Source organism: Giraffa tippelskirchi, chromosome 13 (genome assembly GCF_054371585.1).
Source record: "Giraffa tippelskirchi isolate mGirTip1 chromosome 13, T2T-mGirTip1v1.2.pri, whole genome shotgun sequence".
Lineage (NCBI taxonomy): Eukaryota > Metazoa > Chordata > Mammalia > Artiodactyla > Giraffidae > Giraffa > Giraffa tippelskirchi.
The window spans coordinates 93,887,554-93,906,375 of NC_137287.1; the positions used below are offsets into that span (position 1 = coordinate 93,887,554).

The 18,822-nt window shown below is 45.3% G+C and overlaps 1 protein-coding gene across 2 annotated transcripts in view; it reads right to left on the reverse strand.

The window, feature by feature from the left end:
- Positions 1-8,971: 8,971 nt before the first annotated feature.
- ATRN (attractin) overlaps positions 8,972-18,822 on the reverse strand; it is a 174,077-nt gene continuing 164,226 nt past the window's right edge. For both annotated transcript variants that reach the window (XM_081558874.1, XM_081558873.1), the window contains exon 29: positions 8,972-13,404. In XM_081558874.1, coding sequence (XP_081415000.1) covers positions 13,280-13,404 — 125 coding nt within the window. In that variant the 3' untranslated portion in view covers positions 8,972-13,279. The remainder of the gene's footprint in view (positions 13,405-18,822) is intronic.

Below are 18,822 nucleotides of genomic sequence, written 5' to 3' on the forward strand. Positions count from 1 at the left end.
TGTCCAGAACTTGGAGGCGATGCCTAGGAACATGGGCCCCATCTTGGAAGAGGAACCATGTGCCAGTGTGGCACACCAGCCCGTCTGCCTTCCTCTGGGCTGTACTCTGTGAGAAAAATGATGTGTCTAATTTGTTTAAACTGTTTATCTCCAGGTGTCTGTTATTTGTTATTTCCACCTATGGGGTGCCTGGGAGCCCCAGGATCACCCGCTGTGCTCACTTAGGGGAGCCCTCCACCTCAGTGCACACAGAACCCCACCCTGACAGACAATGGAAAGAAGGACTAATGGTGTTTGGTTGTTTGTTTTTTTTTTTCCTGCATAATTGGTTTCTGTCCATGTGGAGAGTCAAATTCTTCCCTGGAGCAGAGGGAAATTTATCACAAGGGTTTAATAAACAGTGTGTGGCTAATGTGGACCCAGTGGATGCTAAGGGCATTGTGTTAAACTACAGTTCTGAGGAGGAGTTTTGGGAGGAGAGGGCAGAACTATGGGAGCAAGTTACTAAGATTTCCTCAAAAACTTGGGGACTCCTGATTATTTTCCGTGTCTCTGGGCTGTTCCATCTCAAACCTGGTTGGAATTTGGCAGGGGCCAGAAGATAGTGTGGAGTGGAAGCTTTCGGTGCCTTGCTCAGACCTCTCTGGGCTAGTACAACCCATCCCCAAGCTGCCTGGGATGTTGGCTGCTAACAGAGCTCACAGCTGCCCACTTCTCTAGAAAAGATACCTGAAAGGTTACACTCTGTTCACAGAGGTGGACAGTGGCCCATGACTGACTGAGGCAGGAATTCAGAGGCCTGGCCTGCATGCCTTGGGGACAGATGAGTTCCCTGGGACTTTAGGCTGAGGCTGTATCCCAGCTGAGACCACATCCTAGTTTAGCTCCTTCCCCTGCCCACTCCTGCTCCCTCATGTAGAGGTTCCCCTGAGGGCACTACCTCCAATAAATCATGGTCTGAGAATCCCTGCCTTGGGCTCCATTTCTGGAGAACCTGACCAAAGACACAGGGGTTAGGTGCAGACCACACTGAAGCCCAGGCCTGGGGCTGTCCTGACCAGAAAAAGAGCCACTGGCTCCGAGACTGTGTAGTTAGCAACTCACCCCAAACCCACAGACACTACATGAGGAAGCTGTCAACCAGCCTCCCACCTTCAGCCAGTACTCCCCTGCCTGGGACCAAACACAGCTCAAACTGGCTTGGGCTTCAGGCACAGCTGTCTCCAGGGGTGCAGATGATGTTGCTCCTGCTGATCTCTGCTCCACTCTGAAGCCAGACAGGCTCTTACCACAGGATGTTATCAGCAGCCCCGGATCTATGGTCTCTCCTTTAGCACTCTCAGCAGAGAAAGGCACTTCTCTTTCCCAGTATTTGTGGCCTAGAGGGTGATGTCAGTCCACCAAGATCACCCACCAAGAAGGGGTGGGACATTTTTCAGTGGGAAAAAGGAGGGATGTTGGACGGAGCAAAGCTCAGAGTCTACCACTGTCACCACTTCATAAAGAAGGAATGTTCTCAGCTACCTGCACCTGTGTGGGAATGGACATCTGGAGAGGGGGTGACTAGGCAAGTGAAAGTATTGCCTTCCCCTATTTACCACCATTGTATGATAGCCCAAGTGCAGATTAAACACCCACTAAGTGATTTGAGTGTGTTAAACTCTACTGAAAGTGTTGGTGGCTCAGTCATATCTAACTCTTTGTGACCCCAGGAACTGTAGCCCGCCAGGATCCTCTGTCCATGGAATTCTTCGGGCAAGAATGCTAGTAGAGTGGGTAGCCATTCCCTTCTCCAGAGGATCTTCCCGACCCAGGGATTAAAGCTGGGTCTCCTGCATTGCAGGCAGATTCTTTATTGTCTGAGCCACCAGGGAAGTCCTAAACTCTACTACTTGCATTTTTTACTCAGATAATTAGAGTGAAATATGGGCATATGGGATCCCCTGGAGAAGGGATAGGCTACCTACTCCAGTATCCTTGGGCTTCCCTGGTGGCTCAGATGGTAAAGAATCCTCCTGCAATGTGGGGGACCTGGGTTCAATCCCTGGGTTGGGAAGATCCCCTGGAGGTGGGTATGGCAACCCACTCCGGTATTCTTGCCTGGGGAATCCTGATGGAGAGAGGAGCCTGGCAGGCTACAGTCCATGGGGTCACAAAGAGTCAGACATGACTGAGCACTGAGCATGTAGATACACATAGGCATATGGGTTTCCCCAGGTGGTGCTAGCAGTAAAGAACCCGCCTGCAAATGCAGGAGGAAATAAGAGACGTGGGTTTGATACCTGGGTTGGGAAGATCCTCTGGAGGAGGTCATGGCAACCCACTCCAGTATTCTTGCATGGAGAATCCCATAGACAGAGGAGCCTGCTGGGCTGTAGTCCATAGGGTTGCAAAGAGTTGGACAAGACTGAAGCGACTTAGCACCCACGCATAGGCATATACCTTTCAAAAGATTGGGAAGATAAAAGTGAATGAAAAATAGCAAAATTGTTCCATGGCAGCTGGCTGTCTTCCTTCAGTACTTCTTTCCAACTAAGGCATGGGGTTTAATTAAATGGAGCCTCTTTAACATCAGACAATGTGCAAGGTAAAGAGGCTTCCTCACTGGGTGCAAGGAGAGAATGAAAGTTCACAGGGCTCCCATGTCAGCCTGGCTCTCTATTTTTTTTTCCCCCAGAGTGAATGTTCCTGGGGCGGGGGGCTGAGGTTGTCTGGGGCATGGAACTAGCCACCCTGTGACATGCAGAGGCTATCATCTTGCCACTTCTGTGGCTGTTGACTTTCCTAGGGTTTTGTTGTAGTAATGGGCTGAACGGTGGTTCCAAAGATATGTCCTCATCCTAATCTTTGGGACCTGTGAACGTTACCTTATATGTAGGCAAAAAGAGTGAATATTACCTTCTGTGGCAAAAGATATGATTGAGTTAAGGATAGTGAGAGGAGGCACGTATCCTGGATTATCAGAGGGAGCTATAAATGCAGTTATGTGCATCTTCGTTAAAGAAAGGCAGAGGGAGATTAGATATACACACAGAAGAAAGGGTGCTGTGAAGACACAGGCAAAGACAGGAGTGAGGTGGTCACAAGCCAAGTAATGTGGGCAGCCACCTACAGGAGGCCAGGAGCGGATTCTCCCCTAGAGCTTCTGCTCTGGGGCTGGGAGCATTGCAGCTCTGCTCTCAGCATGATTTTGGACTTTGGCCTTCAGAACTGTGAGAATAAATTTCTGTCATTCTTGGGCTGCAAGGAGATCGAACCAGTCTATCCTAAAGGAGATCTGTCCTGGGTGTTCATTGGAAGGACTGATGTTGAAGCTGAAACTCCAATACTTTGGCCACCTCATGCGAAGAGTTGACTCATTGGAAACGACCCTAATGCTGGGAAGGACTGGGGGCAGGAAGAGAAGGGGACGACAGAGGATGAGATGGTTGGATGGCATCACCGACTCGATGGACATGGGTTTGGGTAGACTCCGGGAGTTGGTGATGGACAGGGAGGCCTGGCATGCTGCGATTCATGGGGTCGCAAAGAGTCAGACACGACTGAGCGACTGAACTGAACTGAACTGAAAGCCACCAAGATTAGGTAATTTGTTATAGCAGCTTCGGGAAACTAGTGGAGTTGTCTTAGGTGGTCAGAGTTTGGTTTCTGTCACTTCCATATAAAAAGGTCCTGGCTCATAACATGGTGTTAAGTCTGGCCAAACACCTCAAAGCTGAGTCCATCTGTGGCCCCAACAACCAGAGAAGGGTCCTGTGTTGCTCCACATCTGAGTATCGGCCTTTGTGTCCTGCCAGGTAGGCTCCTTGCTGTCACACTTTCACATGTATTCTGGGAACTGCAGTCCTGGGCCTGGCCTCATCCCTGTGACTGGGTCTCTGTTAGCTGTTGTCAACACTGAGCCTCTAGCTGACAGGTGGCTGGGGATGGGAGCAGGCAGAAAGGCAGGTGCTGGAAGCACCCATGGATTTATGGGTGGAAACTTCACGGTTCATGAATGCTCGCTCTGGCTTGTTGTCTTAAGTTGCAAGGTTAATACGAAGCTGTTCACTGCCCCCCTCCTCCTGCCACTCACCCCAGTTTAGTCAGGTGTGGCCAAACTCAGAACTGGCTTATCTCTACAGGAAGGATGGACACTGGTGGGTGAAATTTCCAGAAGGCCAGGAGGGAAGGGGCAAGCAGGGCTACAGGAGAGGTGCCCCAAGCTGGACAGCAACTTGCCAGTGAGCCTGGCACACATGTGAAGGGAGACAGAACGTGGCCCTGCCTTGCTGGGTTGCAGGCCTGGGAAGGCCTGTGTTGAAAGATGTCTAAGGAAACTGTTTTACCAGGGACACACGTCACCTCACACCCAAAGGAGCCTCCAGTCCAAGGCAGAAAATGAAAGTGAAAGTGAAGTTGCTTAGTCATATCCGACTCTTTGCAACCCCATGGCTGTAGCCTACCAGGTTCCTCCATCCATGGGATTTTCCAGGGAAGAAAACTGGAGTGGGTTGCCATTTCTTCTCCAGGAGATCTTCCCGACCCAGGGATTGAACCCAGGTCTCCTGCATTATAGGCAGATGCTTTACCCTCTGAGCCACCAGGGAAGTCCATTGGCAGGTTGGTATAATCCCCCGACAAGAGTTTCTGCCATAAGCCGTACGAGGTCATTGTGGAATTGCAGAGTGGGGCTCCTCACTTGCTTCATGCAGGGCATGTCATTCATTCACACAAGCACACTGTAGAGTTAGTAAAGTATAGCAGAAAACATGTTCACTAGGAGAACAAAGAACTAGAGCTCCAAGCATCTTTACCCTGTCCTGAGGAATCCTGGATGAGCCCCCAAGATGAAAGGTTGCTGCTGAACCACAAAAGATGCCGGGAGTCTTGGCCTCCGGAGGAGAATTCAATCTGGGGCCAGTGACAAGGCTTGATTGCTCAGAGCTTTTGTGTAATAAGGTTTTATTAAAGTATAAAAGAGATAGAGAAAGCTTCTGACACAGACATCAGAAGGGGGCAGAAAGAGTGCCCGCCCAAGGCAGAAGACACAGAGGAAAATTAAGATGAGAAGATGCTCACATGCCCACACAAGAAAATAAAATACAAAACCTCAGAACCTGAGCCCTCAAGGGACTGGGAATAAGCAGATGAGGAGGAAAGGCCTACAGGGCATGCAAATGGGCCCCAGCAGCCAGGGTGGAGCCCCAGCTCCTGGTGCAGCAACTTCATACAGTCATCGGGACCATCTCAGCTCGTCCCTTCTCTGTGTTGGGAACATAGAATGGAAGAGAATTCTTGCCAGGCATGTCCCACAGCTAGTGACACAGGGCTGCAGGGAGTGTGTCTGTCCAGATGCAACCCAATTGGAGACACCAGGAATAACACTGCTCTTGGTGACAGTTTTCCAAAATGGTGACGAGCTCTTGGTAAAGTTTTGAAGAGAAGAAGCCTGGTCTTCCCTTATTTATATAGTAGTTTTGTTTCTAGAAAACTTTGTGTTTATAATATTTTAGTGTTCTACACTAAAATAATTAGAAACAGATTTTTCCCCATCTACACAAATATCCAACAAGACGTTTGAAAATTGGGTGGGACGCAGGTCAGTTCCTTGTTGGGTAGGACAGTCCTGCATGTCACAGGATGATGGTCCACCTTCAGGGCCACCCACTAAATCATAGCAGCACTGCCCCTTGAAAGCGATAATCAGATTGCTCCACCTCTTTCCAAGATGCCCCCTAGGGGGCAGTTCTACACCCACTAACTAGTGTCCTGCAGGACCAGGCTACCCTGACTCCTACCGCTGCTCTTGGGCCCATTTTGCTCCCCCAAGCCCCATGTCTTGCCACTGTGCAGGCCCAGCGGGCTCATTGCCTCCTCTGGGGCTCTCAGCATCTGCTGCTCCCTCTACTCAAATGCTCTTCCCCGACATCCACGTGCCAGCTCCCTCCTTCATTCAGCTCTACCCAGCTGTTACCTGCCCCAGTGACTCATCCCCATGCCCCCACACTTTCTACTCCAACCCTTCCCCAGCCTTTCTTCACAGAACTTATTAGCTGGTATTGTCTCTGAGTCCCCCACTAGACTGTAAACTCCACCAGGACAAATTTTGTCTGCCTTGTTCACGGTTAAGTCCCTGGTCCCCACACAGTGCCCGGTTCACACACAGTGGCAGGATGGGCAGAAGGAGGAGGATAGCTGACACACTGCAGAGTCTTAACTAGACTCTCAATAGTCACGATGCTGGTTGTTTTCATTTTTTTAGGGTCAGGCTAATGGTTTCCTTGGGGCTTCCCTGGTGGCTCTGTGGTAAAGAATCCGCTTGCCAATGCAGGAGACACAGGTTCAATCCCTGGTCTGGGAAGATCTCCTGGAGTAGGAAATAGCAGCCCACTCCAGTATTATTGCCTGGAAAATTCTGCGGACACAGGAGCTTGGTGGGTTATAATCCATGGGGTTGCAAAGAGTCAGACTCGACTTAGCAACTGAACAATGGTTTCCTTGGTAAAATAATTCCCTCAGGAACCTACACATTTTCTTTATTTACCAGGCAGGTCCAGTGGCAATGACAGCATTTCTAGCTCTTTCCTGAGCACAGTACTCAGGTTGGCTTTATTTCTTTGCCTATCTACATGATCCCCCCTGAAGATGATGGCCTCGAGGTTATGAGGCTCAAGCAGGAAGACCACCACACACTCTATCTGATTCTTGCTCAGAGGCTGAGTCACTGTCTTCTGGGGCCATTTTTACTCATAAGCACGCTTTGGTGTTTAGAGACTAGAAGCCAGACTATTTGGCTTTTTCAACACTGCAGGACCCTGGATTTCAGGGTTCTCCACCCTCTTCACTTCTGCTTGTAAATGGGCCAGTTTTTTTCTGGAACTCAACTCTGTCGTGCCAAAACAGCCAGTAACAATCAACACATACCACATTTCTGCTTTTTCACAGCTTCTTCCACTTGAACAAAAACTCGGTAGACACATAGTTTGCTTTTACAAGGTATCTGACATCACAGTCATGTCAGATGTTCCGCCACCCCGACAGGGATCCCCAGCTGTTCTGCCAGATGTGTCTGTTTTCTCATTGCCTGTGGCCTGACCGCTAAGCTAATGCCACATACCTTGTGTGTGTGCGTTCAGTCGCTCAGTTGTGTCTGACTCTGTGACTCCAAGGACTGTAGCCCACCAGGCTCCTCTGTCCATGGAATTTTCCAGGCAAGAATACTGGAGTGGGCTGCCATTTCCTTCTCCAGATCTTCCCAGACCGGGGATTGAAACTGTGTCTCCTGCATTGGCAGGAGCCAACTGACCACTGAGCCACCAGGGAAGCCCCAAGGAAACCACTAACCTGACCTTAAAAAAATGAAAACCACCAACACACACAGCACACAGCTCTTGCTAGTCTGGTGGCTTGCCTCTAAGTGGTGACATGGGCCTTTATTTACCTCCAATGTCTGTAACAGGTGACCGTGGTTTTGTGCCAAGTTTGAAACTTCTTCCAAAATTTCTTGGCTAAAGCCCAGTTTATGGCCCTGACCTAACTGTGAGAAGGCAGAGATGCTGTCGATGCTGTGGCAATCTACCACATTATCACTAAATCACAGGTTTCGAGCCAGTCAGAAATAGCTGGTGGCTCCCACAACCTGCCCCTGGACAGTTTCAAGGTCCTCCCTAACTTGTCAGTGGCCTGTAGTTCAGCTGTTTCCCACCCTGGCTCAGGCCCAAGCTCTGGTAGGCAGGCCTCCTCCAGTCTCCTGGCGTGGACCTGGTGCCTCACCCACCCTCCCGTGTATGAACCATAGTATTTCCTTGTGGTTCTTCTGGACTCTCAACTTACTTCATGCCGATTTTATCCTTCTAGACCTTTTTTCTTTTAATATGCAAAAGTGTGATTTATTTGCACTAAGTATGAAGAACATTGATTTTCAGTTCCTTTGGTTAAAAAAACAACAGAGAGAACATAAGGTGATGGCACAGATTTTACACAAAATCTCAAATTCTCAGACATTCTGCATAAATAATTGTATACATACATGACATATTTAAGGGCAAACTGCAATCCTGATGAAAAAATCCAACTCCTAGTTTGATTTTTTTTCTTAACTGGAGGATAACTACTTTATAATATTGTGCTGGTTTCTGCCATACATCAACATGAATCAGTCACAGGTACTTCTAAACCTTTTGAACTCAGCATCAGGGCACTGAAATGCACTGTTCTGAACCTCTTCTGAGGGCAGGAGATGCATAAAGTGGGGCTGGAGATGCAGAAGGCATAGAGACAAGAGTTTGTGAATGGACACATAGCTTCATCAAAATTCAAGATCAGTGACAATGCTGTGGCTGCAGAGGACTAAATCTATCTGCTTGAGATTTAGCAGGAGCCCATGAAAGGACAGGGCTTCCGTGGTGGCTCAGTTGGTAAAGAATCTGCCTGCAATGTAGGAGACCTGGGTTCAATCCCTGGGTTGGGAAGATCCCCTGGAGGAGGGCATGGCAACCCACTCCTGAATTCTTACCTGGAGAATCCCCATGGACAGAGAAGCCTGGTGGGCTGCAGTCCATGGGGTCACAAAGAGTCGGACACGACTGAGCAACTAAGCACACACACGAGAGGACAAGAAGCTGAATGACCAAGGGCAGCTGGTGAGGCTCCGGCATAGGCGTGATGCTGTCCAGGCAGAGCTGTCCTGCGTACCGGTCTCCGTCTCCAGGACTGGTGTGTTAAGGGCAAAGAGGGCCATAATGGGGACACAGGGAAATCTGCTCACAAACTGCTCAGGACTCCTCCCACACCTCATGGCCCAGTTTTGCCCAGAGGTGTCTGAAGTGCCCACCTGCTGATTTATACCTCTGCCAGGCTGCCAAATGCTTCCTCTGAGGCGGTCTGAAAACTGGTCAACTTTTTAAAACGTTTTTCTCCCTTAAGTTTCTGTTGACCAAATTGTAAAAATAAGTGAAACAAAACACAAACACTCAGAACAAAACCCACATTTTATCAGATCTACTTTTATTTCAGAAGGAAGTTTGTATTATAGTATTTACTTCTGTTTATGTACAAGTTCTTCACATTTATTTTTAAAATGCACAGACCTCCCTTAGTTCTCTTGTTCCTGCTTAAATTAGCTGTTATTTTACAATACAAAAAATACCAAAAAATTGCAGTCCTAAATGTATGTATAACACCCACAATCCCCAGCAATGAAATAGTTTACAATACTTACTCCATATTTACATGAGTGCAATATATGCTAAATTATACATATTAACAAACGAAGCTTGAATCCAAACCAAAAACTCCCCGAACAAAACAAAACTGTAAATAACTATAAAACATTTCCAGAGCCAGAATTAGTTCAACAAAACAGGCTTCACTAGTGTTTAGAATGTTTTGTGCACAAATTCAGTTATTGAAAGTCAATTCCATTATTGCCTTTAAAAGAGAAGGCGCCAGTTTTCCTCTCCACTCCAACAAATCATCTCCCTGCAGGTGAAGGTGTTCATGAATTTGGACAACTCAGAGGAAACGTCTCTTGGTGGGCTTGGCTCTCTACAAAACATCATGGTGATTTTTATGGTTTGAGCCATTTGGTAAACTGAGTAAACATTTCAGGCTGAGAGCCGGTGCACGGTCCAAGGCTAGACCCTTTGCCTTCCTGGGTCTGTCCTCAGGTGGCCGATTCTCACAGAAACCACTGCAAGGAAAGGTCTCCTGGGATGACAGGTTTGAGGAGCTGGATTCTACTGTAATTCTCAAGAGCTGCTTTTCCATCTGTCACTGCCCTAGTGTTAGCTTAGGTTTTCAGTTAAGTACTTACTGAATATTTGTTGAATCATTCCCACCCCATCTCTAAATACACTCTACTAAGTTGAAGGAGCACAATTTGCACTGAAAAGCAGTGTCTTTTTCTAAAATACCGCTCTGGTCTTTCCATTTGCCCAAGATTTCCTGGTGCATCTCCAATCTTGTTACCTCAGGCCTTACCCACTGATATTCCAGTATTTTCCCTATGCTGACAGTCTCTGTCCAGGGCTACTTTTCTTCCAGGATAGCTCAGGCAGCATATGGTTGCTTTCTCTCCACACCTCCTCCCACATTTAGAGGTGATCCTCACAAGAAACAAAGACTTCTCCCCAAACAGTATGGGAAGGGGGCAGGAGGTGGGCAGGAGGCAAGGGTGAGGTTCTCTGGGGAAACAGGAGGAGCTAATTCTCAACAAAGCAGCTGCCCACTCCCACCCCCAGTTTTCAGTATAGTTAACTATGGTCCTAGGAAATGGTCATCAAAAATTTACACAAAATCACAACAAAATGCAGCCTGAAAAACCCCCTTTTGGAAAATCTGACTAGATCTATGGTATAGTCTTTGTATCTAAAGTCTAAGAGAAACATTTCTCAGGACCGACTGGTCTTTTCCTGGCTACCCACAGCACCAAGAGGCTGACAGGAAGATTTACAGTGCACTTGCAGAGCTGGTAACAGTGACAGAGACATTCCAGCTGCCAGCGAGCCTCTTCACACACTGCCCACATTCTCATACGTGCACTGACAGATGAGTCCTGCTTTAAGTTATCCAATTGGTCCCAGATGCATTTGAACACATGGGCACAATGGGGATGCCTTTCTCGGCTTTATCATCACTTTACGAGAGGACTTCTCTGAGCCTGGATATCCATTATATGGCACAAAAACACATTAGGTCAAACTTGGGACACTGTTATGTTTAATAAAAATACATTAAGATATTTTTGTTTTATGTACACTCTGAATGTCCAAACATTCGGACACTATTGTATAGTTATGTACAAGTGCAATATCTATGTTTTTATAACTATTTTAATTTATATACAGGCTCTGAAATTCCAGATGACTTCCTCTCAGTAACTGGCTCTAAGCTGAGTGCCTCTTTCTCCTGCCACCCCCTTCCTCTGGCCTGAGCCTGGAGAAAGCTGTTTGCTACTGGCTGCAAAGGAGAAGCAGCTGGCTTCAGTTGTTTCTCTACTCTTGGAGCAGAATTAAACTTCACTTGCTCCTTCCTTCCTTTTCAAAAATAAACATTATCTTTTAGAAAAAAAGAAAACCAGGTGGCTATGGGACACGGTGCTTATTATTTCAAGGCATGGAACTACCATGGGGAGGAGGCTTCTTTGCCAAGGAAACACTAGTCCTTTGAACAAACAAGGACTTCCTTTGTGGGAGGGTCCTCTCCAATGGCCTCGTGGTAATTACAGGGCGAAGGGCCAGTCCATGGCAGGCTCTCTGTGGGTACCGTGATCTGGAGCAGAGATGTGGGGAGCTTCTAAGAGGAGGGATCTTCTCTAGAACCTTCTGCTCTTTAACAATGATGTGAAAAAGCAGCATTTTGAGAGGCAAGTCTCAAAGTAGAGGTGTTTTGTGCATCAGACAGTGTTTTACGGTTCGACATCCTTGAAAACATCTTTCTAGGCAATTCTTCATCGCAGGGGTTAGTGTTGGGGAAGAGATAATACTCCCTCTGTCTAGGTACTCCATATAAAGGTGAAATGCCGCAGTTTTTGCTCTTCTGAGTATATTAATTTCTCCAAATTCACAAACTTGAGCACTGTTGTCTAAAGGTCTACCCTTCCCGAGCCCCTGCACACCGCCCCCCCCCCCCCCCGCCCCCCCAGGGTAATGCTAGAGAACTCCTGGGTTTTGAAGCAGAAGAGAGGTCCTGGGAGGCTGCTGCATAATGCCAGAATACAGAGCACCACGGACAGGACAACACGACATCCAGGGAGTGGCCTGGGGAGACGAGCAGGGACTGCCCTACCCCACTTCAATTTGGTCACAACTTCAATTTGGTCACTTCATTTGGCATGGTTTTTTCTCCTTGTCCATTTTTCTCATGTGCTTTTCATCCTTATCAGCATTCACTGCCCTCCCCACAGCCATCCCTTGAATCTAGCAGGGAGCATGGAAGGCCTGAGTCCCTCCTGGGGGAAAGAGGACAAACAGCTCCAGGCCGTTCTCCAGGCTTTGGGCAGGTTCTGCCTGACAACAGGAGACTGACACCTTGGCACTCCACCTGCAGCCTGAGAATGAAGAATGACCCACCACCTTAAACAGGCTACAGAAACAAACTGCTGCTCTTTGATCAAGGGGTCTCAAGTTCTGTTATGCTCTTTTCGGCTCAAGGGAGACATGTAACATGAGCAAGCCCCTCCCTCTGTGATGCCTGGGCAGGAGTGGCCAGAGGGGCTGAAGAAATATTAGGCCAAGTCTGGGGCAGGGAGGCACATGGGAACATGCCTTAGATAGCGTCCTTTTTGAAAAACAGGAGCATTCACAGTTAGGTCCTTTCTGCTTTCCTCTCAATCCCTGCTACATTAAACGTTTCTTGGGGTGAGAAAACTTTCCTGGCTGCAAATTAGATTTTAGAAAAGAGCAGATTGACAATGATAGCTATTTAAGTTTTATAAGAATGTAGGAATGCAATTATGTAAAAACTGATGCTTACTAACTTTCCAATTGCTAGATCTATTTAAAGTCTAGGCACTTAGTGTGTGTGTGTGAGAGAGAGAGAGAGCGCAAGTGGCAGAGACAGAGAGACAGACAGAGAGAGGTAAAGAGGAAAGAGAAGGATAGGGAAGGAGAGAGAGAGAACTTCAAATGGATTAAGACTAAATTAATCACGTTGCTACAGAAAACTACATATTACATCAGTTTACATTCCAAGTAACACTGCTGACCTTGACATTTAAAATAGCCCCCTTCTATCTTATGATTCAAAAGAGATGGACCATTATTAATTCTCAACTAGAAAAAAAGTTACTCCCTGGAAGAGAGATACTTGCCTAAATCGTGCAAGAATAAATAGCACATCTTTTAAAAAAGATAGCAGGCCTCAGATGAAAAGTTCATTCATCTGACTAGTTTTTAAAAGACCACATTCAAGAATGACTGATGATAAATGTCTACTTGTAAACACTACATCTTTGTTTTTTGCACAGTTGAGACAGTCCCAAGGACAGTTTTCCACAAGTGAACCTGAGTGTCATTCCTAGCTCTCTCACTCGCTCTACACCGGCCTCCTCCAGCAACAACTGGATCACCCTGGACCTGTAATTAAATCAATTATTTCCTATATGAAAGTAAAAGGTTAGATGCTGGAGTACAGATGGGAGAAACTGTCAAAGAAAGCTTGTGAACATGCAGAGGAGGTGGATGATTCGAGGGTTTCCAGTCTTCTGCCCCGCACAGCGTCTTCTCCCTGCCTGCTCCCTCCTGGCAGACGGCTCTGGCACGCCACTCCTTGCTCACAGGGAGTCCTGGCCGCAGCATCAAATGCAGGTCCCAGGCTGTGCAGGGGGCTGCTGTTTTCGGTTTCTCACTGCTCCTGACTTCTCTTTGTATACTACTGGCATCTGCTGAGAAATGTCCACCAGGGCACTGGCCACTGCGAGCCCTTGGGAGAACCCAAAGAAGGAACACATGTTAAGAACAGCTTGCTTTTATTTAGGAAATAACTGAAAATATTTCTTTTTACATTCCCATGGTGCAATAAATAAATAAAGTATATACACGGGAAAAACCTTACCTTTAACCTGTATCTCCCTCCATATTTCCCTCTTCCATCAGAGTAACTGCTTTCATTAGTTTGTATATATTCTTTTAGAGTTTATTTGTACAAATACATATTTTCCTCCTCTCCCCCTTTTTACGTAAAAGGAGTACCTTACTTTTCAGCAGATCAACCAAGCCAAGTGCTCTGCCTAGTGGTGGAGCATTTAAGTAAGATCGCAGACATGCTTTAAGCACTAAGTTTCACCTGTCTTTTTCTCCAAAAAAAGCTGCACTAATTATGATGAAATTCAGATTCATTCCACATTGCCCAGCTAGCACTATTATCATTTTGATAGCTACACCACAATAAGAGTTAGGATAGACTCTGGGGCCAGACTTTGGAATAAGCAAGGTTCTTTAACCTCTTAGTGCCTCAGTTTCCTCATTTGTAAATGGGAAACAGCACAGGGCTTGTGTGAGGAGTCAATGAGTGAACTAGTGGAAAGTTTTAGAATAGTACCTGGCTTCTCACCCTACCACCTCCATTACCACCTTTGCTTTGGGGACTGGTGAGTCCATTCTCCCTTCTGTATTGGTAATTGATTAACTTGATGTTCACTAGGGGAGGCACAATCCTGGGGAAGCTGGAGTCCTATGTTTGTGAAAAGGCCAGACAGGCTCATAGCCCTGTTGAGGCTTCTAGGAGCCATGCTAGAGGAGTTTCTTACTCCACCTGCTGACTAGCTTTTAAGTGCCAGGTTTAGCACCTGGCATGCAGTGGGGAATCCACACCAGTGACCACCGTTATAGCAAAGACAGAGCCAGGTGCTTTGGGAGTCCAGAGAAGGGCACTGTTTAAAATGGGGGTAAATCCTAGTCACAGCTATCGGTAAAGAAAAGACATCCAGATTGGAAGGGAATCAAACTGTCATTAGCTGCACAAGATAAGACACTATATACAGAAAAACCTAAAGTCTCCACCAAAAAACTATTAGAACTAATAAATGAATTCAGTAAAGTTGTAGGATATAAGACTAATACACAGGAACCTGTTGCTTTTCTATACACTAATAAGAAACTACCAGAAAGAGAAAGCAAGAAAATAATCTCATTTAAAATCACATCAAACAGAATAAAATACCTAAGAATAAACTTAACCACAGACTTTTAATCTGATAACTATAAAACATTTACAAAGGAATCTGAAAATAATACAAAGAAATAGAAAGACATCCCGTGTTATTGAACTAGAAGAATACTATTAAAATGTCCATATTATCTAAAGCAATCTATAGAGTTAAGGCAGCCCCTATCAAAATAACCATGACATTTCCCACAAAACTAAAACCAATAATCCTAAAATTTATCTGGAACCACAAAAGACCCTGAATTGCCAATGCAATCTCATAAAAAAGAAAAAAGAACGAAGCTGGAGATTTCATGCTCCCTGACTTCTGCTGCTGCTGCTGCTAAGTCGCTTCAGTCGTGTCCGACTCTGTGCGACCCCATAGACGGCAGTCCACCACGCTCCGCCGTCCCTGGGATTCTCCAGGCAAGAATACTGGAGTGGGTTGCCATTTCCTTCTCCAGTGCATGAAAGGGAAAAGTGAAAGTGAAGTCGCTCAGTCGTGTCCGACTCTTAGCGACCCCATGGACTGTAGCCTACCAGGCTCCTCCATCCATGGGATTTTCCAGGCAAGAGTACTGGAGTGGGGTGCCATTGCCTTCTCCATCCCTGACTTCAGACTACACTAAAAAGCTAGAGTAATCAAAACAGCATGGTTTCTCCAGAAAAACAGACACATAGATCAGTGGAACAGAATAGAGAGCCATGAGAGAATAAAGAATAGAGAATAAATTCATGCACTTATGGTCAATTAATCATGACAAAGGAGGCAAGAATATACAGTGGAGAAAAATCTGTTCTATAAGTGGTTCTGGGAAAACTAGATAGCTACACATAAAAGAATGAGATTGGAACATCTCCTCACACCACATATATAAAGACTGAAGTGTAAAACCTGAAACCATAAAGACCCCAGATGAGAACATAGGTAGAACATTCTTTACGTAAATTGTAGCACTATTTCTTTGGATCTGTCAGTAAGGCAAAAAAAATAAAACCAAACACAAATAAATGTGACTTAATCAAACTTAAAAGTTTTTTTAACTTTCCTTGAAACCCTGAGAAAATGAAAAGACAACCTACTGAATGGGAGAAAATATTTGGAAATGATATGACCAATAAGGGGTTAATATCTAAAATATATAAACAGCTCATAAATTCAACATCAAAAAACCAAACAACCCAATTAAAAAAATAGAAGGCCTGAACAGACATATTCCAAAGAAGATAACAAGCGGCATAGAGATGGCCGACAGGCACATGAAAAGCTGCTCAACATCACTAATCGTAAGGAAAAGGCAAATCAAAGCTATGATGAGGTATCATCTCCCATCTGTCAGAATGACTATCATCAGAAAGACCACAAATAACAAATGTCAGTGATGATTTGGAGAAAAAGGAACCCTTGTATACTGCTGGTGGGAATGTAAATTGGTGAAGCCACTGTGGAAAACAGTATGGAATTTCCTCAAAAAACTAAAAGTAGAACTACCATATGATCCAGTAATTCCATTCCTGAGTATATATCCAAATAAAACAAACATACTAATTTGAAAAGATACATACACCTGAATGTTCACAGCAATGGTCATAGCATTATTCATAACAGTCAAGATATGGAAGCAACCTAAATATCCATTAATAGATGAATGGATATGAATATGTGGTGTGTGTATACACACTCACCTACACACACACAAACACAATGGAATACTACTCAATTATAAAAAAGAATGACATTCTGCCATTTGCAATATGAAAAAACCTAGAGATGATTACACCTAGTGAAGTCAGCCAGAGAAAGAGAAGTACTCCATGTTTTTACTTATATGTGGAATCTAAAATAAGAGAACAAATATATATATAATGAAACAGACTCACAGATATAGAGAACAAAGTGCTGGTTACCAGTGGTGAGAGGGAAGGCAGGAGGGGCAAGACAAGGGTATAGGATTAAGAGATACAAACTATTATGTATCAAATATAAGCAACAAGGATATGCTGTATAGCACAGGAAAATATAACCATTCTTTATTTATTTAAAGAATGGTTTTAGCTACAGAAGAATGGCTTGGATGGGGGGGAGCAGGGGCTGGGGCTGTGATTTTAGAAGTCAAGGGTAGAAGAAGCTGACTACAGGGGAGAGACGGCAGCTGAGACTAGATTGGAGATGCGGCAGAGCAGAACAGACAAAGCGGAAGAGCGAGACTCCAGATGCAGGACTAGCACAACTTGCCCATGAATTAAACATACAGAGGTGAGGACTGCCTACGACTACTCTTTTTAGTTTCTGACTTGAGCAACTGGCTAAATTCCTCAGTAAAGTGAATTCCTTTATTGAGATGGATATCAAATGACCAAACTGGCTGGAAAGATGCAAGCTCCATTCTGGACATTTTAGGTTTGATAAGACTTTGAAGAAGCCAAGTGGACAGGTCACGTAGGCAATCTAATAACTGAGTATGAAGCTTGGTGAAGAGAACAGAATTAGAGATACGAACCTGGGAAAGACAGAAGGTAGAGGTTACTTAATATTGGGGAATATGAACTCACACTGAAAGAGAAAAAAAGCCTTGGGTTTGGCACAAGGAACCTTAAGGTGTAGAGACTGGAAAAGAGACTTGTCATTATTTTGTAATAACTTTAAATGTAGTACAGTCTATTAAAAATACTGGATCACACCTGAAGGGCTAATATAATCTTGTAAATCAACTATACTTTAATAAAAATAAATAAACAAAATGGGGAAATAGAGAAGGGGGTGGCAGAGATGGACCCATCCTACTGGTAGGTCTCAAGCAGTGAGCACGTCTTCATCAGATTGGGACACATCAGGCAAGTTTGGAGCAGGGAAGGCCACAGTGTTGCAAGTCTGTCACCCCTGCACCCCCAGCACCTTGCCCTCGGGGAGCACCAGTCAATGTCTGCTTAGCTGGGCAGTGACAGAAGACACTGCTCCAGAGCATCACGTCAACGGGCCCTTCTGCCCTTGACATGGACAAGGCCAAGTTAGGGGCTCAACTCACAGAAATCCCCAGATGAGGGCAAATCAAGCCATTCACTCATGAAATGAAGACAATAAACCCTGACCTGGCCATGTCTAATGTCCTCCCTCATGAGAACACCACAGACCCAGACCTGAGGCCTGCAGGATCATTGCGACTGAAAGCTGTCTAATCAAGATACTTCCCAAACTGTATTCCACATTTCCTTTGTGTTCAACAGTAAAAGAATGTCTATCTAAATTATGATTCATGTATTTGATGGAGTAGTGTAAGAGATGGGTAAGATATTATATAGCAAGTTATAAAAATGTTTTAAGATAGTTACATGAAAAAAAGAACAATAAAAATACGAGTTATACAATCACTGCAACTAAATTGATGATAAGGGCTGGGAAGGAAACAGAACAGTGAAAATAGGTGCTACAGTAATGCTAGAAATACCAATTTGAGAACCACTAGCTTGAAGGAGCTAGCTGGAAGCCATGAGAGTAAGATGACTCAGGAAGCATGGAGCACAGAGGGAGAAAGCCTACAGTTAAGGGACAGCAAAGAAAGAGATAGTAAAGGAGCAACACAGCCAGGGGGAGGAAGCGTTGGTGGCAAAGGAAGGTTTGGCTGGAAGCATTAATACCACTGGCAGGCTGAGGAGGCTGATGAACTGAGGAGATCCAGATCTTTTCCAGGAAGGAACGGTGACCTTAGGAAAGAGGGGTTAAGGAATACAGGGGCAATGGGATCATCTTTCCAAATCCTCACAATGATGCGAGGCAGGCACTACAGGTATACCTCATTTTATTGTGCTCACAGATACTGTGTTGTTGTTTTTTAACAAATTGAAGGTTTATGGCAACCTCGCATTATCAGATAATAGTTAGCATTTTTTAGTAACAAAGCATTTTTAAATTAAATGAATGATGAACCGTGTCTTTTTACACATAATGCTACTGAATCTCAACAAACTACAGTATAATATAGACATAATGTATGTACACTGGGAAAACAAAAAATTTGTGTGGCTCACGTTCTTATGATACTTGCTTTATTGAAGTTTTCTGGAACCGAACCTGCAATACCTCCTAGGTCTGCCTGAATGCAATATCACTTTTATAACCAAGTTCCCTATGAAAAAGAAGGAGTCTTCACACATCTAACACATAAACCTCATTTGTCAATAACTATCATCTACTCA